The sequence below is a fragment of the Sander lucioperca genome, chromosome 1 (assembly GCF_008315115.2).
Source record: "Sander lucioperca isolate FBNREF2018 chromosome 1, SLUC_FBN_1.2, whole genome shotgun sequence".
Classification (NCBI taxonomy): domain Eukaryota; kingdom Metazoa; phylum Chordata; class Actinopteri; order Perciformes; family Percidae; genus Sander; species Sander lucioperca.
The window spans coordinates 19692244-19717379 of record NC_050173.1 but is presented as its reverse complement, the minus strand read 5'-3'; the positions used below and the strand labels follow the sequence as shown (position 1 = coordinate 19717379).

General features: G+C 39.3%; 1 protein-coding gene across 2 annotated transcripts in view; it reads right to left on the bottom strand.

The window, feature by feature from the left end:
- cntnap2a (contactin associated protein 2a) overlaps nt 1-25136 on the bottom strand; it is a 358406-nt gene that overhangs the window by 166927 nt on the left and 166343 nt on the right. For both annotated transcript variants that reach the window (XM_031282240.2, XM_031282241.2), the window contains exons 3-4: nt 22205-22398; nt 1319-1466 (exon numbers count right to left, since the gene is read on the bottom strand). In XM_031282240.2, the coding sequence (XP_031138100.1) occupies nt 1319-1466; nt 22205-22398 (342 nt within the window). The remainder of the gene's footprint in view (nt 1-1318; nt 1467-22204; nt 22399-25136) is intronic.

The window sequence follows — 25136 nt, the reverse complement described above, 5'->3', positions numbered from 1 at the left end:
GAGCTGTTTTGGAGAAGAGTTGTCGGGCAAAGTGGAAGAGTGCGTGTCACGGAGGATAATGAGAGCAATGCCAGTAAAACTGTTATAGCACTTTTTTTGCAAATAGTTTAATGAGCTTAAAATTGCACATTTCAACTGTTATTTTGAAAAGCTGGTTATTTATTAATTCTTTATTATTATTTAGTGTAGTGTAGTGTAGAGATGTATTAATTATATATTAAAATGTGATATTTAGTGTAGTGTGTACTACACTAACACTGATGTAATAACACCCCCATAACAGTTTTTATAGCCCAAAATTAAGATCAATGATTTTAAGGAATACAAGGGTAGAAGCTATTCTGGTTAAAAAAACCGCAACAGCTACAAGTTGACTTTATAGTACAAAAGCAGTCACATAGAAGTGAATTATTTCCCTGTCAAAGTTGTTTGTGAGTGCAGGAATGTTTATGTTGGAGGGGACAGGTGATGGATATAAACTTAGAGTGGGTTAGATTTCTGTTTTATTGTTCTGTGCATGTGTGCATACGCGTGTGCATCTGTGTGTGTGTAGTACCACATCTTGTCATCCATATCATTACTGACTTGCTTTTCTTTGAACATGGGAAGAAAATGAAACAAGGGAAATATAATCAAAGGGTATTGAGGGCTGACTGGAATGCAATACATACCCTTGTATTCACACAGACACAGACACACACACACACACACACACACACACACACACACACACACACACACACACACACACACAGTGTAATCACATCTCCGGAGTGAAGGATGTACGTGTGTCACTTATAACAGTAATTTATGCAGAGTCCTAATTGAAAATTGTTATCAAAATCAATTTGGCAGCATTTAATAGGATGAGAGCAAAGCTGCAAGAGAGTCAGTTCCCTGAGTGATACATTTGTTAGAAAGCGAAAGACAGTGATTGTGTGTGTGCATCTGTATGTGTCTGTCAGTCTGTAGCTGTGCTCTGCATATATCTGCACATTTGTGTGTGTGTGTGTGTATGTGTGTGTGTGTGTGTGTGTGTGTGTGTGTGTGTGTGCGTATGTGCGTTCGTGCAATCATGTCCAGGCAGGTTTTCACACTGGGTTTGTTTTTGATTCCTAAACAGAATTAGCTCATAATGAAGAAAAACCCATTGTGACATGATTGGAGCTGACTAACCATCATTGTGCTCTCCCAATAGATCCGTAATTATAATTGTTAATAATACTTGTTGGAAATACTAGACAAAGTACTGGAGTAAATATACATAAAAGGAGTGAGTATATTTAGTGTCTGTGTGTGTGTGTTTGTCTCCACTCACAGTAGGAGCAGCCATAGACTTCTATGCGCAGACCAATCCGTCCCTCCTCGCTCCAGTCCAGTGGGACGAGCCTCAGGAAGCGTGCCACGATTCCCTGCTGCAGCTCATGGCGAACTGAGCTCTCCGAGTTGGAGTTCCCAGAGAAGGCCTGTGAACACAAACACACACACACACACACACACACACACACACAATGAAATTAAATACATCAAAGCCACAAGCCTGCAGTCAAATAAGCAGCTTCGGGACTAGGAGCAAGATTATTTGTTCCACTCACCACATCCTCCCCTAAAGGTGCACACTCACAAAACATACACAATAATTATGAGCCTACATATCTAATATGCCCGCCATAAGACAATCTAACTGCAGGGGATTTGAAGAGGAAATTGCATATTGTATTCAACCTCGAAGTGGATGTAAGAAAGTCCCTGTTGACATCGTCCCATATTTAGACTGATTTCTGTGTCCCAACAGATTGACAGGGGCTTGTGACTGATGAGGTTTGTAGTTCCTTGTCATATTGGCACTGCGTTCTACACATTCAGTTAGTGCAGTTTCTGAAATTTCAGCCTCGAGAAAACACTATACTGTATTTGTTTTTGCTGTGTGTAAAATCACATCAAAACACTTACACATTCATTACATGCACCTTTAAAGAACGTTTAACTTTAAGAATTCCTGCTGTGTCTGGAGCAACAGCATGGCAGCAGTTCACCAAAGAATTCATAGTCAGCTAACAACAAAAAGGCAGCAACAATAAAGTGGTAAGGATATGAGGACACAAGACTATATTTGCTAATTTGTCAGTTCTTTGTCAGAAATGTAATGGCAGTGGAACACTAAAAGAACAACATTAACAGTACGGGGGCCACTCTTAAAGCCTTCAGCAAAGGTAATGAAACTCCCTGGGTTTCATTCTTGTTATGATGTGATTATGACTCTCTCTTAATTTCTGCATTGTTGTAATACATATTAAACTGACCTACTGGGTAAAGCAACGGCAAAGGTAAATCTTATTAGAGAGGGGTAACTGAATGTATAAATGTAGCATGTATGTATTTCTGTTCACACAGTAGAAATAATAGCTTAGCAGAAACCTAGAGTACCCTCTGCCCCAACATAGAGGTGTATTGGAGGGGCATTTTTGAGGCTCTCTCTACAGTTTTAGCAGTCCAAATTGATCCAGACCTTCTTCTGTCACTGTTTGGAATTATTACCGAGGGGATACGGGTACCTACTGTGGGCCACACAGTAGTTTCCTTTACTACCCTTCTTGCATGCCGCCTGATACTTTTGAGGTGGAAGAATGCTGCCCCGCCCTCAGTCTTCCACTTGATAAGGGATGTGTCGTCTAACCTGAAGCTTGAAAAAAATCAGATGTTCGCTACAGGGCTCTGAAAAGTGTGGAGATCTTTTTTGACTGTTATGATAAACCCTCCACACTAGTGCATGAATACATTTTCCAATTATCATGTCATTACCCTTTGTACACACCTGGGTGTGACTCTTGACATTCCGGGACCGGACGTGCTGCCTCTGTTTCACCGCTTATTGTGCCTTAATGACTTTTCATATCTCAACTTCACTGTGCAATGCCAAGTGCCTTGTGTTCTGTCTTTGCGTTGTTTACACTGTAATGTTTCTGCATGTCACGTTGCACATTCCTCTATTAACCAGAGTCTTAATTCATGGAGTGACAGCAGGGGGGTTGGGTATGTTCGATGTGGGTTGGGAATGTTGTTTTTTGTCGGGTTGTGTGTGTGTTTTAATTCTATGTATATTGTAAAATTCAATAAAAAGGAACTATGAAGAAGAAACCTATCGTACCGACAAAGTACTGTAAACAGAAAATGCACTGTTTAACACAACCCCTTCTTTCAACTCCTTTCTTTTCATTCTCTTTCCTCTTTCCTCCTCCCACTCAGTGTCTCTTCCTTCACTTGACCTGGCACATGATGGGGAGAACCTCTAACCACCCGCTAATCCACCTCACCACAGTCCCTGAACTATTTTCACCTCTGTGCTCCTCTGAAACAAACATACACACCACCACCACCCTGTTCCCCATGCTTTCTTATACCCACATATCCACAAAACAGTCAGCACAAACCATTTGGGAGAAGCATATTTAAAAGCCTAGCAGGTAACTAGACGAGAGCTAGACACTACACAGCCATGTGTTATTCTAGATAAGACATGAAGTGGGCAGGGCAGTGGATGAGTGTGGGGAGAAAAAGCTCTGCTTAGCCTTAGACAGTCTGCTTTGAGCTGACTCCTCAGCGACCCAGGCATGTACCCCTGAAGATAGGCTATCTAAAAAGGAGGAGATGGTCAAGAGTTTACACTAAGCTCAGAACTACTGAACTTCTACTATGGCGGGGGGACATGGGGTGAGCAGTGCTTCTATCTCCTCTGTGCCTTTCCCCCACTTTCATTTTTAATCTTTATTTATCCAGGAAAGGTTAACTGAGCGCACAAACACACACACTTTTTCTATTAGCACCCTGCTTTAAATTCACACAGCTCCACATGACTCATCAGGGAGACTTCAGTATACTTTAACTGCAGCTTCTAGTCTCTGCAGGTGCACAGGTCCTAAAGTGACTTGCTCAAGGGCAACCATGCTGCTCACTCACACAGTTCTGTAAATATGTCACCAGCCATTACAAAAGTTACATTTCTAGTTAATACAGGGTTCATGCTGGCCATGTCACATTCAGAGAAGGGAAACAATTTGTCATGTCGACAGACAACTGAGTGGCTCCAAAGGATTTTAATCATCAAATTCATGTTCATGAGCATATGGGATAGCTTAGTTTTGTGGGATTTTATTTATTTTTCCCTGCATACCCAAAGTCAGATAAACTAATGAATGAATTTCTTATGTCTCTGCATGCAGTTTGAATATATGTCCAATGGTGAGGTTAGGTTTCCTAAGTTCATGGATCTTTGTGAGATCAAATGGCAACTCTACTCAAGTGCAGGAAAACATTCCAATAGACAGACAACTGGTGTAACTCCACTAAAATGTATAAACAAATACATTTTATTAATATTCAATTAATTTCCGGTTTACGGTGCACTTTTGACCAAAACTTAAGACAAGGCTATAAGGCGCAGTGCCCTCAGAGCTGCAGTTGAGCTAATATACATTCACAGTTTAAAATACCTTCAAAGTGCATGCTAACACATAAAACAAGCATCTGAAAGAAGAAAAAGTGGTTAAAAATGTACTCAAAACTAAAATATTCTTTTAACCACTGAGGCTAGCGCCAAACGTTGGAGTTGTTGGTACTTTTCTCAGATATTCTCTCCAAAACTCATCTCTCTTTTCTCTTTCCCTGTCAAATCTCTTAATTCCTCCTTTATATCTTGTGCTCTCTATTGCATATTCGTCCTTCCCTATACTGTTTCCAAAATGCCTGTGGTCCTGGCTCAGGATTTGAAGTACAAAAAGCACAAATGCATCAATCTGCATGCACACAGGGAGCGAACATACACACGACCACCCGCACACCATCTTGCCTTTTAAAACCTTTCGGCAGCGTTAAAACCTAATATCCCCCTTAAGCTCATTTCATAGTTTTAAACTCGAAATACTGCATATCTACTGAGGATTTGGCTGACTGCATGCAGAAGCCTTTACTTCTTTTTGTCCAGCCGATACTCTCATCTCCTTGCCCGTCAAGGTATAAGAGATAGAAAGGGTTACAAAGAGAGGGAACAAAACCATTTTTCGGCTCCACCCAAAAGCTCCATCACCGTTTTTCCGGCTTCCTTCTTTTATTTTCTTTTATTTCTCTATTGTGTTCATCTCGCTATTCTGCACTTATCTGTGCTTGGCTGAATGAACAGCTCAATTCAAAGTCATTACTATGCAGAGCGGAGGATAGAATGTAGAAGGTAGGATAGGAAAGAAAGGAGGAGGAGGATGAAAACGAGGAAAAGTTGTGGAGGCTGAACACCTCTCAAAAGTCTGCTTAGTCAACCATTTAATTCCCTCTCATCCAAAGTCAAATCATTAACCAGCAAACCAATGAGTAATTGGGAATTTGTGTGTGTGTGTGTGTCACTTCATTTTGTGTGTATGCGTGTATGTGTAACTGTTTATGTCGGTGTATGGATGTGTAAGCGCCAGGCAACTTAAGAGCTTAGACACTTTGACGTTTTGTTTAATCAAGAACTGAGGTAATTTACGTCAACAAAGGCCACAAAGTGCCTGAGGCAACTTTGAGATTTTACTCACTGTATGTGTGTGTGTGTGTGTGTGTGTGTGTGTGTGTGTGTGTGTGTGTGTGTGTGTGTGTGTGTGTGTGTGCGCGCACACATGCTTTTATTTTTATGGATAGGTGTGTTTCTCTCCACAAGTTTAAGCCTAAAATTGATGTATAATTATGCTAACTACTTTTGAAAATGTACTTTAGTATTCCATAAAGAAAAGAACAATATTTGGGAATCCTTAGTAGATTCAAACAGAAACATATTTACTCCTATTTTTTGTATTCCTGTGAGGATATGCATGTGTATGGCATGCAGTTACAAATACATATTAAAAACTGAACATGGTGTTTTAAAAGTTATAAATAGCAAAGTTAGTAAAGAAAACCTTGGATGATAATCAAAACAGCACGGAGCTGTCACATAATTTAGGCAACCCATGAGATCAGTGGAGGAAAAGCAATGAGAGGAAACTTGGAACACAAAAATAATGAGGGAAGCTGAGAGCCAGCCAGTGTCCTTGCTGGACATTTGGGGTTGCTGTCATTCAAAAACAACAAACCAATCAATTTATTACAGCTGGTCAACAAATCCATTGTGGTCTTCTCCCTCTCACACACACACACGTACACAGATCACTTGCCATGTAAACAAGATTCACATGCATGTTGGCATGCTTGCGCCCATACACAAACCCGGGCATTCATACACACACGTGCATATACAGTCATCTACTTGCTCAGCTGCTTTCCCTCCTTCCTACACCTCAGTAACTTACCCTTTCTCCTTGGCAGCATGTTTTTCATTTACTGAATGTGCATCTGTCATTTCTGTGTGTCAGTGAATATCTATTTGGATGTGTGTGAGTGTGTGTGTGTCTGTGTTTGTGTGTCTCTGTTTTGACAGCCAGAGACAGGCCTTTCCAGGGAACAGATCTCCAGATACTGAGAAACAACAAGTGAAAGCTATTTTCTGGTGTTTGCTTGTTGCTGCTGGACGCTTTGTTAGACCAGCCCAGAGTAAGGGTCATTGTGTGTGCATGTGTGTGTGCTCCTTCCTAACAGAGGCAGGGGAAATCAGTCCAGCTTGGTCCGGTCTTTTGTTTTTATCGACAAGTAAACAGGACAAAACAGAAGGGCCATAGAGAAATTTGTGTTTCTGTGAAGCCCTGTGGGTGGTTGTGTTTGCGTGAGTATGTGCCTCTACTGTGCCAAGACAGGACAAACTGTAGTAATGCTAAATTTAACTCATGAATCTTTTAAATGTTTTAATAATCTTCTGTTTTAATTAAGAAGTGTAGGGACACATCACTGAGACTGTGTGTGAATGCCTACAACACAGGCGTATTTGAGAAAAACAGAAAGTCTGTTAGTAGAGCTTCTAGCACGTGTGGCAAATTACATGATGTTTTCAGAGAGAAACCCACTGTAACTCTTAAATGTTACACCAACCCCATACACTGCTGTGATCAAATCAAGTCTCCCACTACAAAATAGCGCTACAGCACTTCCCATTAGACAAGTTAGCTCCTCTGTGTGGACATGGCTTTGTCTGCCCTCTTTCCAACAAACTAAAGCAGTGTATGAATCCCAAAAGTGGAAAATGTTCTAACTTAAATATGTGACTGTGGCTCCCCCGGGCAGCTTTATGTTGTTTATGTCCCTTGCCTGAAACAATATGTCTGTGAAATATAGCAAAATGGGAACAGGCCTTATTGAATGCAAAAAGCTGTCTCAATGGGAGAGATTCTTCATCTCCTCTGACTTCTTGACACTTGTTCACAGAATACAAATTCCACACAGTCAATCAAGCCTCCCACAAGGAGTGGAGACCACAACCAAGTTCTCTGGAGGGCAGAAGCTAAATGGGCTTTTTATCTGGGTCTACGGCTCCAGATGGGCTGAATGAGGAACTTCACCTGTGCTGTATCCTGTAACGTTTTGTCATTGTCGACTATCATTTGTTTTTGTTTTTTTTGTATAGTTTAGATTGGCTGCTCTCCCTCTTCCTGACAATTCCTTGTTTTTAATAAACTTATAATCCGAAAATATGTTATTTCTTTAATGTAAGAGATGTTCATTGTATAAAGTTATACAATTATTGATATGTTATTGTCTACTCCTGTTTTGCTGCATCTTTTCCTACGGTCCTCCTCCATTTGAGGAAGAACACTGAGCTTGAACTGCTCAACACATCTGCATGTTTCATAATAACCAGTTACTGTATTATGTCCATCTTTTGCTCTGTGCATGTTTGTGGTTTCTCTGCATCAAATACTTTTATACTTAGTTCTAATTTTTTGTGCAAGCTCATTGTGTCCGATGTTCTTTCTGAAGCTGGTACATTATTATAACCCTTTGTATCTGTCAGGGCCATGTGCAGCAGCGTTACCATTCTGTGCAGTCTCTCATTAACTGCTCTCACCTGCTAAAAGGAGCTCCCATAGAGCTGGTGACAAAGAGAACTGGAATCCTTTTCTTTGCCACACATACATTATTAGCTGGAAAATGAGGAACACTTCCTGCAAATACTTTTCTATACCCTTTCATTTTGGAGAATTAATAACTGCAGAGTAATCGTGAGAAAGAAAGGCCTACGCACAAATTAGGAAACATTTAAGCATCACACCATCATCAGTATTTCTCCAACTAACTTCACTAAATCGTCATTGGTGTGCAAAATATTCCCCTGCACTGAATTCAATGTTACACACACACACACACACACACACACACACACACACACACACACACACACACACACACACACACACAGGGGGAAAGAATAGAGCTTTAAGAGCCCATTACTCAGGCTGTGAACATTTGGCACCTTCTCTGCCCTCTGCTCACCAGGGACCAACACATTGATGGAGTGAAGTCTGCCTCCCTGGCTCGGCTATAAAACCTCACAGACCACATGGAGCTAAGTTGCCGTGTTTATGTGTGTGCATACATGTGCGCATGCTAACAACTCATTATTTTTGAGTGTATGTGTGTTTTTACATGATACTTGAGGGGACCAGCATTTTCACACTTATTCACGTTTGACTCCTCCTCGAGAACCATTTAGAAAGAGGCAAGTTCTATTCAGCAAAATTAGTCAGACAGATGCCACTCATCAACAACTGTCTTGTGGACCAAATAAAACATTCTTTTTTAATTGTTTATTAGGGCACCACCTGTACTGTTAATATAAAATGGGTTCCACAAACCTTTTGTTAACACTCATAAAACACTGAGATAGTTCAGTCCATACCATGATAAATGTGTTTTTGACTACACTTGTCCACTGCCACTGCCACAAGTACAATGTCCATGATATTGCTATTAACATTTAATAGCAGCCACTCAATGTTGTACCACAAGAGACTTCCATGACTGGGAAGTGTCCTCACTATCTATTTTAATTCATCATCTTCGTTATTCACACTCATCAATTTTTAATTTCCATACAACTCTTATCTGGAATGGTGTGAAGTGACATTAAAGAGGCCTGTGAAGTCACTGCAGCGGATTAAGATATAGAGCCGAAAGTTAGAAGAGACTTTTAAATCAATGTAGATTAAAAAAAAAGCTGTACAAGTCATATCAATGACTGTGAGCAATGTGTTCCTCTGTGGTCTGATTAGTTAAATTCAAACAGTTTGGACTTTAATGCTAGATGTAATCATTCATTTACAATGGCCAACGGCAATTGGTCAGCAGTAGTCATTGAGTGAATGTGTGCGTGTGTGTGGAGCACATCGCTTTGGACAGGCACTGCTGGAAGACAGCTGTGCAGGAAGGAGCTGTGCGCCAGGAAATGGAACTCAACCGTGTCGCAGAGACAAAGCGACAGCACCGCAAGGAAAAAGAGAAAAAGGCTCCTTCACCGCTCACCACCTCCACTTTTCCCTGCTCACACTGCACCACGGATGGGCCTGTACAGCCATCTGAAGACACACTAGAAGACGACCCTACAGCGAGGACAGTCATACTGTCTGTGTGTGTGTGTGTGTGTGTGTGTGTGTGTGTGTGTGTGTGTGTGTGTGTGTGTGTGTGTGTGTGTGTGTGTGTGTTGGTTTAATGCATGTGGGTGCTCGGTTGCCTCTTTTAGCAATTAATGTGCTGGGTCAATGTGAGTCAGGATCAAAACAGGAGGATAATATCTATTAATACACACATCAAACTGAATGCTAAACCTCTTAAAGATCTTGCATTAATATCAAATGAGTGCACCTCATTTCCTCTGACATAAATAATCTCCCTTGATCCCCTCTCCAATCCGTCTTATCAGCTGGTACCAGTTGCTGTTTGGGTAGTAGCTATGCATCATCTCCATCTGTGACTTGACTCATTACATAGCAACTTGGATACCACTGGATTGAGTTCAACAATGTATGTTTGAATGTAGTGTGCCTCTACACGTTACATTTTGTAATAGATGCTTAATAAGAGAGAAAACAGGCATTCAAGTATACTTTGACTGAACAATAATGGCTGTTTGTTTCTCACAGTGTCATTGATGTGAAGCACCACTTAGATAGAACCACTAATGCTGTGCATGTGGTCAACTTCAAACCATAGCAGGAGTATGAAGGTTTGAGTGGAATATAGGGCTGGTTGAATTGATTTTAAGATTAGTTATTGAAAGGCTATCATTATTCAAACATTAAAGGTTTTTCTTAACATCAGTGACATTGGATGTGGTAGCTGCTAGATTGTGCAGCTATAATTAGAGCAAAGAAATTAGTCAAATATTCCTGTTTACATAATAGCTCCCATTCTCCTACTCCTGATACTATCACAGCAAAGCCAACACTTCATTCTATCTCCCACTCACACAAACATGATTTTTAGTCAGAAGCGTCACAAGGAAAGGAAAATATTCCATGCCAGACTCATCATTAGCGAAGCTTTAAAATATATTTGCGATATGTTAGTTTCAAGAATTAAAACATATAGTTTACATGGAAAGCATTGTAAATACAAAGTGAAACTACAGTGTAGTCGTACTCCTGCTGAGATCTGGAGCACCCCTCCCGATCACTCAATTACAAGCTGACATTTAGCAGGATGCAGATTCACGTCTACAAGTGAGGCATTTGGTCCTGTCTCCCCAGAATATATTTGGGTATGTTGGAGGTATGTGCCTAAGTGCATTCCAATATAGTGTGTGTAATTCATGCTAAAATTGCATACTTCATGTAGCCCAGTAGTTACTGAAAGATGGTAGTGTGTCTTTGTAACCAAATGGCCCTCAGAAACACTTGAAACTAGTTTGTTGTTATACATATATGTTATATAGTCATACAGGTATACATATAAAATAAATAATATATATAATATAATAAAATCTTAATAAGCAATATGCAAGATATTTTGAGCACTCTTTTGTTTTTACACTAACTAATTTTATTCATGTTTCTATGCTTTGGTGTTGTCTTTCTTGTCCCTTGCACTAATGTACACTTACTTTTCTCCTAATGTAAGCCGCTCTAGATAAAAGTGTCAGCCAATTGCCTAAATGGAAATGGAAATGCATGAGGCACTTCATGTCTGTATTTAATCACATGCAAAAACATGGAGGGCAATTTATATCTTACAACTGGTAAAAATCACTGAAGTTTAAAAAGACAGCACTACACTTTTATTCCTATTGTTGCTTTTCTTTTTCAGTACTGACTGGGAAATATCACAGATAAATAAATCAAGTTGTAATTTTTTTTTAAAAGTGAAAGCCAGAGGAGAGAGATAAATACCTTTACTCCAGTATGAGTGCCGTTTTAGAAACATGCTTTGAAGGCCTGTTACCAACGACAGTCAAATGGGAGTCTCCAAACTCAGGGTCTTAAACAATCTGTTTGCCTTACGGTTTCCTCACTAGCAATAGGAAAAAGCTGACAATATCAGTGTTTTTGGAAGAAACTAGTAGCCTGATATAATGCTGGAATCAGATATTTGCTGGTACTGTTACAAGGTGGAATACAGAGCTGTGGAGACACAACAGTGTATGGAGGAGGAGGCGGCCACCAGAGCTTTGTTTCAATCGCAGCTGACAGAGAGGCTCTGTGTCTGGGGTGGCCTGCTCTGCAGCTGGTGACAAGTAGGATGTCTGTGCGGCAGATGCACACTGATGGAGACAACAATGAACTTTAATGCGTTCAGTTTACGTCCGCCGCCGCGCTTCCGCAGTATTCTGCCTTGTGTACAGGTCTCTGTAAGTTTTAAAAGATCTGCATAATAACTAATTCCAGTGCGCCATTTGTTTTTGTAATCCTTACACACTGAAATGATACGACTAGACTTCATAATGATTGAAATAAACATGTTGTAAATGAATAAAAGCCTCAGCAAAGAGATATAATACTGGTCAGTTGGGTGGGAAACAAATTCCCTGCCTGCCTTCTGTAAACACACCACCACCAGTGGCAGTGGTGGAATGTAACTAAGTACATTTACTCAAGTACTGTATTAAGAACAAATTTGAGGTAGTTGTACTTTACTTGAGTCTTTTCTTTTCATGCCACTTTCTATTATACTCCGCTACATTTCAGAGAGAAATATTGTACTTTTTACTCCACTACATTCTTCTGACAGCTTTAGTTACTAGTTAATTTTAGGGCTGGGTACAGCTCTATAGTATCGAGTATCGAAAAATGCTTCAATGGTTCAATACCTAAGGAGTAAATCTCATCAGCATCAGTAAGCCAATAAGCACGCAGCATGCTTCTACCAGGATCTAATCATGCTTGTCATTGGCTGTCTAACGTTACACGTCACAGAGGCAGGCAGGTAAAACCCTATGTTACGCACAGAGAAGGGGCTCACATAGGAGCTGAAAAATAAATAAAACGATTTGTGCCCTAATGTTGTAATTTTGTTTTGTTAAAATGGATTTTATAAAATTGGCATTGAAAAAAGTATCACTTAAAGTGCCCATATTATGAAAAAATCACTTTTTCTGGGATTTGGGGTGTTATGTTGTGTCTCTGGTGCTTCCACACACATACAAACTTTGAAAAAAATCCACCCATGCTGTTTAGAGTGAGATACGGTTTCTGAATGTGTCCTGCCTTCAGTCTCTGGGTGAGCTGTTCAAAATCAGCACGGCTTGTGACGTCACAAGCCGAAACGAGCAGGCTAACCGCAACCATTAGCTCGTAGCGTTAGCATGCTAACGCTATGGCTAACGCTAGCATGCTAACGCTAGCATGCTACCTCGTTCTCAATAGCAAAGCACTGCTACAACACACACAAGTTCACCATAATCTACAAAAGAACTACTTACATGTGCGCCCTCATTTAGAAGTCTCCCAGCTAATCCTGCCTTGTAACTGACCAAAGTTGTAGAAACAGCCTTTCTTTTACTGTCTATGGAGCTAGCTAGCTGACATGATCTACATCTGAGCTACTGGGCATGTGCAGTGCAATCAAAGATAGTACAGAAGAAGAAGAAGAAGAAGAAAAGAGGTCTCACTCTGTAGCTAAAACAGAGACCAGGTGAAAAGAGGATCTGCAGCAGTGAGAGAGAGCACTGCAGTACAACACAAATATGGTGTTTTTTGAAAATTAAACCATGTAAACCTATTCTGGTACAACCTTAAAATACAATTATGAACCTGAAAATGAGCATAATATGGCTGCTTTAAGAACCAGTATCGAAGTCACAGTATTGGTATCGGTACCTGTATCAAAATCTTTTGTATGATACCTAACCCTAGTTACTTTACAAATTAAGATTTTTGCACACAAAACACATGTCGTTTATAAAATACGATGTTGTATTATAAATTAAACTACCCAACAAAATATAGGCCTACAAAAACAGCTGAAATGATTAGATGATTAAACACAGAACTGTTTTGTTTCCAGTTTCTAAAATATGAGGATTTTTGAGTGTCACTTTTAATACTTTAAGTACATTTTCCTGATGACACTTACAAACTTTTACTTAATTAACATTTTCAATTCAGGACGTTTACTTGTAATAGAGTATTTTTACAGTGTGGTATTAGTAATTTTACTGAAGTAAAAGATCTGAGTAGGCTACTTCTTCCACCACTGACCAGCGGAAGCCTTTGTTGAAATACCCACAAAAGGAGTAGTGGTCTGGAAGGCACTGTGCACATTGCAATCTAGTTGCTGTAGGATATTTAGAGCTTCTTCCACTACACAGGTGACCTAGATGACCCTCTATCTAGCTGTGAAATTCCTCTTCCTAGGCTACTAAAACGCCAGAAAACAGAAGTGTTAATCCCACAATATGTGAAGATCCAAAGTAGCGATACCACTGTATGATACAGTATGTGTTAGATTAGTAATCCTGTCAAGAGTTTTGGGTAACTATAAATCACTTGCCTTATGCTGTGTTTTTTTCAAGCACAGGCCAAAATGGTTCACAGGCCAGCTGACAAGATAACAAGGTCAGTAATGTGTTTCCAAGCACAGAGGCTCGAAAAAGTATTTGGGTCGTATGCCACTGTTAATCTCAAATATCCCTTTTCTCTGTGCAATATCTATCTACTGTATCTAGTCACAAAGTCACACACATGCAGAATTTGGATGCAATCTAACCCTGTGCTGTCTACACACCTCATATCAGGTAGAGGCACACGTAACATAACATAAATAAAGAGACATTTACAATAATACATTACGGAAAAGAAACCAGTCACATTACAGCAGTTTTGTGTGGCAGGAATTTATGCCGTAGTCCAAAAACCAAAAATCACATATAGGGCTATTTTTCTTTGGTCCAGTGAGAAACCATCATTAACATGTCCCTGTTTGATCCTGTATTGGCTTAAGATTTGCGGCACTGGTTGTGCTACTTTATTGGATACATACATTACTGTCAACTGGTGTACATGCAGCTTCAAGCTTCTCATCCACATTAATAAATATGAATCTGACAGTGGGAAACATGGCCTGCTGGTATTATCTGAATAAAAGTTATGGTAAACAAGTGTGTAAAAGGAAAATGTGACTTTAAATGTTTGTTAAGTTAATTGAGTTTTAATGTGCAGTCAGACTGAGAATGTTTTTCTTTTCCTGTGCTTTCACAGAACTGACTACACTTCGCATATAGCTTTAATGTTCCCACTGAGACACACATTAAATCATGATGCTGTAACTGTGTCACCAAAGTCTGAAACTTAAACTAGTCTGAAACTTTCCAAGACCTTTCTAAGACGCACGTTCTGTCATTATTTTTTTGCTACTGTTTTATGAGTAATGGTTTTCAGAGGATGCTTAAGTAAGTAAATCTGTAAATCTTTATTTTTTAAGATTGATATATATATATATATATATATATATATATATATATATATATATATATATATATATATATATCATTAAGGTCTAACACACATTAAATGTACCTCCTAAAACTTTTTTAAAGAGATTTAAAACCTGAGTCTTTGCATTTGCTTGCCGTCCTCTTCTTCTCTTTTGAAACATTGCTACTTTTTAAAGTGCATTACTGCCAGCCACTATTACCAACCTCTGTAGAAGGCAGGACTGTGTATTACGTCATCACTGTACTAGTGTGTATGTGCGTCCTGGTAAAACACAAGATACAAACAAAATTGGACCTGCTAATTAACATTATATATATTATACAGAACAGTAACCCTTTACTTGAAGGTATCTACATAAGAGTGACATGACACTGTCATGAACACCTGACACTGTCATGACACAGTCATGACACATGAACCCTAACCCTAACTCTAACCCTAACCCTAACCATAACTTGTCATGAGAAAAACCCAATGACACTTACTAAAAGAAGCGTTATGTCATAAACATTTATGACTTGTTTATAATGTTTTATGACACGTTCATGACAGTGTCATGTGACTCTTATGTAGATACCTTCAAGTGAAGTGTAACCTACAGAACTAGTTAAAAACTCCACTCTCCATTTACTGTAATAGTTCAATGAGAACTCAATAAGAAATTATCCTTGCACAAATCCATTGCATCTTCCATTACAGCCAATGAGTGTTCCCCTGTACGTATGATTATTGTCTAACTGATTAATTAAAGTATGCAAGTATTGACAGTCTCTTAGGCATTGTCCTCTGATCGACCAATTTTAATTATTGCAGTGATTCTTCAATGTCCTGTGACTCATCAGTGGTACATTAGTGAGGCATTAAAAACATTACTTTTCACAAAACCAATACTGCAGTTGCCAGGCTTTTACCAATATCATCCCCAGTGTATCACAGTCACAACAGTTAAGCTAGCATCAACATTATCACTTTGACTGAAAGTTGCCCTCTCAGTTTGCCAGTGAAAGAGTGAAGTCATCAGTGTGGAGTAACGGCAGGTGGTGATTGGTGGCAAAATGTTCCTGAATAGAATCACCATGCATAAGACTGCAGGACAGGTGGTTTTCTCTCTGGGGATCGCTGTGTGAACCTTATCCAGTGGTGAATGGGATTGAGCCGAATGTGATTGAATGGGTTGAAACAGGGCCTGATGGTAGCTGTGTGTGTGTGTGTGTGTGTGTGTGTGTGTGTGTGTGTGTGTGTAACATTAAGTTGGCTTTAGCACCCTACCATACCAACCCGTCCCTTTGATCAATAGCACTGATAGCTCCGATATTATCACCACTTATACACAGAAACACGCACACATACACACACACACACACACACACACACACACACACACACACACACACACACACACACACACATGTGCATGCATGTGTGTGTGCACTAATGTAGATTGCTGCAATCCCAAAGCCTCTTTGAAATAAGACAAAAGACAGAGAGAAACAAATGGCTCCAGTTTTGTTTGTTACTGCAGTGGGGGTTATTGATGGTATATGCCCAGCTTAAAATTATTGGCTCTGTATTTGTTTACATAAGCAATATTAAGCAATATTTTTTTACACTGGCGATAAATTAAAAAAAGCAATATATATGTCCTACATTGAGGCAAAACAGAAAAAAAAGTTGGCAATAGTTACAAATACATTCAAGATGAATGTGTTTTGGAGTTTTTGCAGAAATATTAGAGGCAATACATCAGGGTTAATGCAGCACACAAAAACAACAGCTTAATTTACTTTCAACTGTAAGTGATCCATATTTGTCACTGCATCCAGGCTTACAGTACTAAAAGAAAGAATAATGATGACGCTATTCGGGGCTGAATGTAGAGCTTAATATCATAGCAACAAACAAAAATGCACACATAAGGAAACACACTGTGCGCATCTATGAAAACACACACAAACTAGAGCTTTTAATTCTGTGGCTGGAGAACAAGATTCTTTAAATCTTCTCATACTGAAAGTGTGATGGTGTACATGAATCTTCATTGAGGCTCTATACCTTTTAGAGGACATGCCCACTGCCCACACATTAGTTGACCAGAGTTTTCTTTCCATGTAAGTGAGGTGTCAATTCAAAGATACTCTGCCTGGAATTATGCCTGTCAGTTAACACTTTGATAATCTTGTGTACCCTCAACAATCAACAAGCTGCGCCAATAAAATGCTTACTTGTATGTTAAAATATTAGGCTATAGCATGTTAATGTCGTGATTAAGCCATTATGTTGTGTCAGTGTGGCTGCTGAGAAAGATCCCCTTTCTTCCACAGTCTCACTAGAGCATTTTGTTGCGTTCTTGTACGCTCGGGAAACATCAAACTCTCCCTTTAGTTTCTTAACTATGACATTGTAGATATCCTCTGACATTAATTGCTGTTTTCCAACCCCCATACACAAGACCCAAAGGGTACAGGTCACAATAATGGTTACTTGCAGACCTGTAGAAAACAGTACTGCCGTGCAAAGCGAAAAGACCGTAACTCAATTTTGGTCGAAAATGAGTTATTGTCATTTTTGGAACATTAAAGATCTGCTTTATCATGTGGACAAATATCTTGAGTCAATTTTATTGTTTTGGGGAGAAAATTGTGTGTTGTCTTTGCTGTAACTTCAAAAGCCGTAGAGAAGCCAAGGCAGAATAACGTAACATCAGTTACGGTTCTTTGTCTTTGTTTCATGGCGCTTCAGAATGCTCAAATTGAGTTAAGGTACTCTGTAAATGCGATGCCCGTGCTGCACACACACACACACACACACACACACACACACACACACACACACACAAAACAAAAGTTTGTATCAATTTGTATCAATCAACACACAGCAGAAGACGACGCTGACATGCAGCAAATGTACCTGACTGGGAAAGATACCGCTACGCTCATTACTGTAAGTATGTATATACGTATTAATACCCACTCACCTGTCTACAGGCATACACATGTAGGAAGCGATATATTTCAATCTCTGTCTGGGCGCAGTCCACTCTCGTCCACCGCGCTGTTTACACAAACACAGCTCTACTCTACTCTAAATAGTGAATTTTGACAAACAAGCTAAAGCAAAAGCTGTCGGTTTGTAGTCTAACTGTTTATCTTAGTTTGCCACAAATCTTGAAATTTGGACAAATTATTGTGAACTTAACTGCTGGCTAAACTAACCATCCTCTCTGAAGAGCATCTATGGATGTATTATAAGACCAAAACAAACCAACGTGGCTATTTAATATGCACGTGAATGACGGCATCTTTATGTTCACGTCTTCATTCTTGCAATGAGTCTAAATTAGTGCCTCATATCCAAACAGAAGACCATGCTTTATATGCATTAAAACATCAAAACACTCTTATGCTTAATTCTGACGTCTGTCAGAGAGAGTGTGTGAATCAATCATGCGACTGCCTGTGTGGTACTAGTATGAGTATGAAATACAGAAAAAATGTATTGATATATCATTTTCATATGATGTTGATAAATTTGAAGCCATTTTTATCATAGTGAGTCCAATATGATTAATATTGCTTACATTTTAAGTAAAAGTGATCATTATCATAACATTGTGCTATAAAATAGAAGTTAAGGTCTTTTGCCTTGGTATGACCATTTTGTGGGCAATGCTAAGGCAGAATACAGTAACTTCCTAAAAAGGGTCAAAGGTCAAATTTGAGTTCAACATTTTTTTGTCGATAGATTAATACAGGTATACACTACAACATGTGAAAATTACAATGTTATACCTATAGCTCAATTGTCAGGACATTAAGATAACTTTAAAGTAATTTTTCTCAGTTTCACACTCTGGTGAGTTAAGGTCTTTTGCCTTTGTAGGGCAGAGTAGTCAATTTAAGTATTGTAAATTTTCTTTAAACCTCACAAAAAGGTCAATAAATCAGTCTATGAACTTGGAAATTTGCTCTTTACTATTAAGATGAATACATTCATATGGATATAAACAGAGTGAAACAAAACATTTTTCTATCAGAAACTTAGCTTGTGTTGTAATTTATGAGCACATGGTTGCTAACATAAAGGTTTAAGTTTTTGTAATTTTTTTATATTTAAACTTTTCCTGACGGTGTGTGTAGACAGCCTCTCGGCAGTTCGTGAAATGGTCACGTAATTGAATCAATTTATTCGTGTACACAAACATGTTTATCTCGTTTTTTTCGTGATGGTCAGCACGTTTTTATAATACCAACAATTGCATAGCTGTATACAGCGGGACAGGTCGGGTTTAGGAAAAGAAGAACGGGACGGTTGGGTTTAGGAAAACAATAACGGGACGCGGAACAACAACGGCACGATTGGGTTTAGGAAAAGAACGGGACGGTTGGGTTTAGTAAAAGAAGAAAGCAACGGTTGGGTTTAGGAACGGTTGGGTTTGCTCTTCTAGCAGATGAGCATCAGATGGACTGGAGAAACTAAAAATACATATCCTGTCTCGACCGGTGCAGATAAACAAGCAATCAGCCTCCCCACTTTACTTCCATGTTTTAGATTTATGCTGACTAGCTTGCTGTATCAACATTATTCATGACAGGGCTATTCTATACTTCTCCTGTCCTCTTACTGAAAGCCTGTCTGTTATCACCTGTCACCTTTCACCATACAGCAACAGTGAATAGTGTGGGCCATTAGCTAATGATTACAGATTGTCAGATGGCCCACTTAAGTGCTTGCTAACAGTGCAGTGACGTAGGTCTGTTAGTTTGGAATAAGAGACGTATGATAAACGATAAAGCCACAGAGAGATCACATCAATACAATGTCAAGGGATAAAGTGCTAATGCTCATTCCCACATGCTGTTATTCTGTATTTTTCATCTAGAACTCCTCATTGTTTGAATAAGGTCTGTGGTTGACATATTACATTTGGTAAGAACTGAGCTAATTAATTGATGAATATGTATGTGAAACACGCTGTTGCACTCCCACACATGGTTTTCTGCTCTTTTACGTGAGTTACGTGAGGGTGAAAAGGGAGCTTCACATTTTATTGATAATGACAAAAAAAAACATTGTATTTATTTTTTTACCCAGTGTCATTTCATTTCCTCTTCTATCATAATACAAATATTTGCCTTCTTACCTATCCTTTTAAAACATACATGTGTGGGACTTCCGGAGAAAAATTTGGTTTTAATACAGACTCAGTAAACATTATTAAAACACTATATCAAGACCCGAAGGCTAGAATTAAAATAAATGGCAGTCTCACTAACTGGTTCAAACTGGAAATATCTACCAAACAGGGCTGTTGCTTATCACCAACTCTTTTTGCGATTTTCATCGAGCCTTTGGCCCAAGCAATAAGAGAAGATGAAGGTATAGCGGGGATAGAGGTGAAGGGCACAGAACAAAAAATCAGGCTTTTTGCAGATGATGCTATGATCAGTCTAAAACAACTGGATGTTTGTCTTCCAAGACTTATGGAAAGACTGGATTCATTGTATTACTTGTCAGGTTATAAACTCAATGTGACAAAAACACAGGTACTACCCATAAACTATACCCCACCCCAAGCCATTCAGTAAGCATATAAATTCAAATGGGAAGCAAAAAAAATAAAATACCTAGGTGTAATTATTAGTAGAAACCTAACAAAACTGTACAAAATTAATTAAGGGACTCTAAATCAAGACATTCAAAAAGATATGGAAAGATAGTCGGCGCTAACATTGGATTTCAGCTCTAGAATAGAAATCATAAAGATGAATGTGTTACCGAGAATTTTATATTTGTTTCAATCATTACCAATAGAAATTCCCATATTACAATTCAAAGAATGGAACAAAAAAATCTCACGTTTCATTTGGGGGGGAAAAAGGCCAATGATAAAGTACGCAACTCTTCAGATTCCTAGGGACAGGGGCGGGTTAGCCTTACCAAACCTCTTAGAATATTACTATGCCGCACAGTTCGACCTTTGGTATATTGGTGTGATCCTGAGTCTACTGCAAGGTGGAAAGATATTGAATTAAAAAGAGAGGGTTACCATATCCAAAGTATGATTGCAAACAGGGACGTGTTTAAAAAATATAAGAATATGCTTGATCCAATTACTCGATTCACTCTGGAAATCTGGTTTACAGTGATTAGGAAATACAATTTAGAGAGGGAAATCAAAATTTTGAGCTGGCCGACTTGTGATTCTAAATTACCAAGGGCAATGGATAGTATTTATGAACAATGGATAAACAAGGGAATTACAGCAATATGTACAATAATTGATCAGGGGAAAATTAAAAGCTTTCAAAATCTGAAGAGGGAATATGGGCTGGAGGATTACAACCAGTTTAGGTATTACCAAATTAGAGACTTCTTTGAGAAAGAAATAAAACCAGGAGCTGAACAAAGTAACTATAACACTATGTAATGCATATAGAAACAATACTGGAAAGGTGGTTTCAGCACTGTACCAGGTTATAGAGAAGAACTGTATATAAGAGACAGATGGGTAAAAGAAAGTAAAATACCATTAACTGTGGAGGACTGGTTTAACATATGTGATGTACAGCGAACCACCACCAGCTCCAGGATGTGGAAAGAATTTTGCTGGAAAAATATGATCAGGTTCTTTATTACTCCCAAAACAAAGAGCACATTTTCAGCTACACAACAAACATGCTGGAGACGGTGTGGGGAGCAGAACGTAGGTCACACCCATGTTTTTTGGGAATGTACTAAAATCAGAAATTATTGGAATGATGTGTGGGTAGAATTGAAAACAATACTGGCATATGAACTACCAAAGACATGTGAGATATTATATCTGTGTATCCTGACAGGGGAAAATGTACAACATAAATAAAAATAAAAAATTCTGCTGGCTGCGGCCAAGAAGGCAATCACAGAAATTGGTGTAGAGAGGACCCTCCCACTCTGAGGAACTGGCTGGACGTAGTCGAGGAGATACTCAACATGGAAAGACTCACGTATATATTGAGACTCCAGCAAGCAAAATACTAGAAGAAATGCGAAAAATTGACAGAATACCAATCATAATGAAGAGTCACCACCGGAAACTTTGATGTCAGAGACATTTGACTATTATTACTAAGAACATGTACCCCACTGACGCTGTGCTGTGTTCTTTGTTCTTTATTGTTTATACCAAAAATCAATTAAATCTGAATGAAAAAAACAAAAAAAAAACATACATGTGTAGTTACAGAACCAGATATTTTTCCAGAACAATGCTATGTTATGCTAATAACTTAGGATATGGTTATCTACAATTATCACCCAACAATATAAAAAAAGCCAACTATAGAGCTTCGTCTCTGATGCTGTTACTGTTTGTAGTACACACACACTTCTTATTCACTCACCCAAATGTTGCCGTCTTGGTGATATGGTTTCCAGTTCCTTCCTGTGTCGCTGTAGAGGAGACGATACCGCGTTGTCCAATCGGAGCTGCTGTAGCGGCCCTGCGTTGCTATGGCGCTCACCTGCTTTCTGGAACCCAGATCCACCTGTAGCCACTGGTAATGGTCACTGTCCAGAGGTGACCATCCACCAGCACCTGCAGAGGTAGTGACATTTTATAATGAGTGGAAAGTCAAAGGTTGTCCTCAAATATCTTTTATGCCTTTAACAGTATATTTCTGTCTGTGGAGTAAAATGTCTGGGCCTTGGTCTAATTAAAAGTAACCAATAGCAGGAAATGTGTTTTTTCATGCAGGCTGAGTTGCTGCTGTTCAGGGCAGACCAGCTCTTGGGTTCAAGACAGACAGAAAAGCAGCATGGTCCCACCATAATGATGTTTTACAAAGAGAATGTGGAGTTACATGGTTGTAGTCCTTCCTATTATTAATGGTCAGTGTCCAGCAGAGAGCAGCCCAGACATTTGCTCCAAGACAGGCACTGTTAAACTGCGTTTTTAATATTGGTATGCAAGACATACTGTAAAATGAGATTTTTTTAAAAATGCTGTAAGTCCACTGTCACCCACATAACTACAGATATGTTTAGCTACAGCTCAGAGATGCAACTGGCCAAGAATGAAAGCCACATTTACAATTAATGAGCACAATATTACAACTGTGTTACTGATGATATATAATTATCACAAAGTACTTACACTGAGTAAAACAGGAATGAAACATTGCTTAGATATGTAAATAAGTGAAAAAGTGACTTCCACAACAACTTTTTTGCATATAGTTTAGAATATTGTCAAATATATATATATATATATAAATATATATATATATATATATATATATATATATATACAAAAACACAGCTCTAAAGTTGAATGTTTAAGATCTCCTATACAGGGTAGGTGCACTGAAGTTGGAAATTATTCTACAAAGGTAAACTTTTGCTTTGAAGAAAATGACTATTTTCTGAAAAAAATGAAAGGAGAGCCTTTCAATGCTATTTGCCCATGGCTGCAGTGTCGACTGTTGGAATAGATGGCTGTGTTTGTATCATAATCCTCTCAGTGGCAGTCTGCGTCCTTGTGCCACCCTCAGACCTCAGGGCTCTGCCTTCATTGCCAGATTCATGTGTCCTCCAAAAGTTGCCCTTCTTCACACCTCCAGGAGTGTACCTGAGGCAGAGGCCGAACTCCCCTGAACCTCGCAGGTTAAATGAGCCTTAGGTTAAATGTTGCAGAAACAAAAGAGCAAGGCAACTGCTCGACAGAAAAGAAAGACAAAATACTGGGCAGGATCCCACTGACCTGATTCCATCTTCCATTCGAAAGTAAAAGAAAAGGCGTGATGCCAATATGGTATGTGGGCTGTGAGAGCAGCCAAACCAGTGTGAGAAATACAAGAAAAAATGCATGCATGTGCATAAACCAGATGTAGAGACTAGGGCAAACAAACAAACAGCCAAGCCTGTGATAGAATGTGACTGTGAAATGATTATCGGGAAGAGTGGGAGGTGGACGGACTGCGAACTGGCCATGTCACGGCCGTCTTCTTTGATTCTCTGTGATGGATTTTTTTTAAAGGACACAAACACAGATAACAAAGTGACTGGCTGAAAGCACAAGTAAAGGAGAATGACTTGAGAGAATGATTTAAAAATGACAGGGAGAGAGAGAACAGAACCATGGGCACAAAGTGAGATAAAGGGAGATAGTAAGACCAAAAAAAGTACAAGAGAGTGGGAGAGGAGCACCAAGCGCAGTGGAGGAGGCATGAAAGATGATAGTCATATGATAAAATAGAGGGTTAGGCAGTTTGCGATGTATCCCCCCCTGGCAAAAATCCTATATCTTATCCAATTACAGAACCATTACACTCCAGCTCGGCCTTGACAGATAACCAGGCCCGTATCAGCGAAAACGTCAATACCTCAAAAACCCGTTGCAGCTAAGCCATTCCCTTGGGGGGGATAAAACACTATCAAAAGTGGGAGAGGGAGGAGGGGATGGAGGGTAAGGCATTGGGTTTGGCGGTGGCGAGTGATAGTGATAAGTAAACAGACAGTAAACAGAAAATAAAGATTAAGAAAGCAAGCTGAGTGGACAATGACCAAGGCAGTGTGACGTTATGAACAAGATTGGAGGATGGGGTGTCGGAAAGTATAAAGAGAAGGTATGTGTTGAGGAGGTGACAGGCGAAGGGTAGTGGCAGAAAAATGGAGAGAGGGCGAGCAAGAGAGATGGATGATGTGAGGAGAAGAGGGATGTTATGGCTCTGGTACTGGGGAGGCCAGAGATGAGATAGAATGTGGATGGGATGAAAAAAGGAGAGAAAGGGAGCAATGTAGTTATGGTAAAGAAGGTGATAGATGAGGCCAAAAGTGAACAGGGGAGGACGACAGAGTGGAGGGAAAAGGATGAGAAACTTGGGAGAAAGAGATAAACTGAAGCCGTTCAACACTGGAATGGGGATGATACCAATGGAGAATTAGACTGCAGGTGGGTTTAAATGACATGATACAGAAAGCAACGATTAGGAAAGCTCTGGGTAGAGTTCAGGACAATAGAAAAAAGTGAGTGAATATACTGTATGTGTAATGTAGGGGGCCATTACTGCACATTCCTCAATAATAGTGGTGCTGAAATATTTCAGTTTCAATTTATTTGAAAGTAAAGCCAAGATCTGTGGCTCTATTTCTGTATATATATCCTCTAACACTCTACTAGCATACCCATTTTGATGTCAAATACCAGATATGAAATTGTCTTGTGTTTCTTGAAAATTGATTCATCCAGGGCCGGCTGACCTGGCATGCTGCTCTTCATCCAACCCCCTGCTTCACAATCACCCACAATCACATAGGAAACACACCCTATTTGAT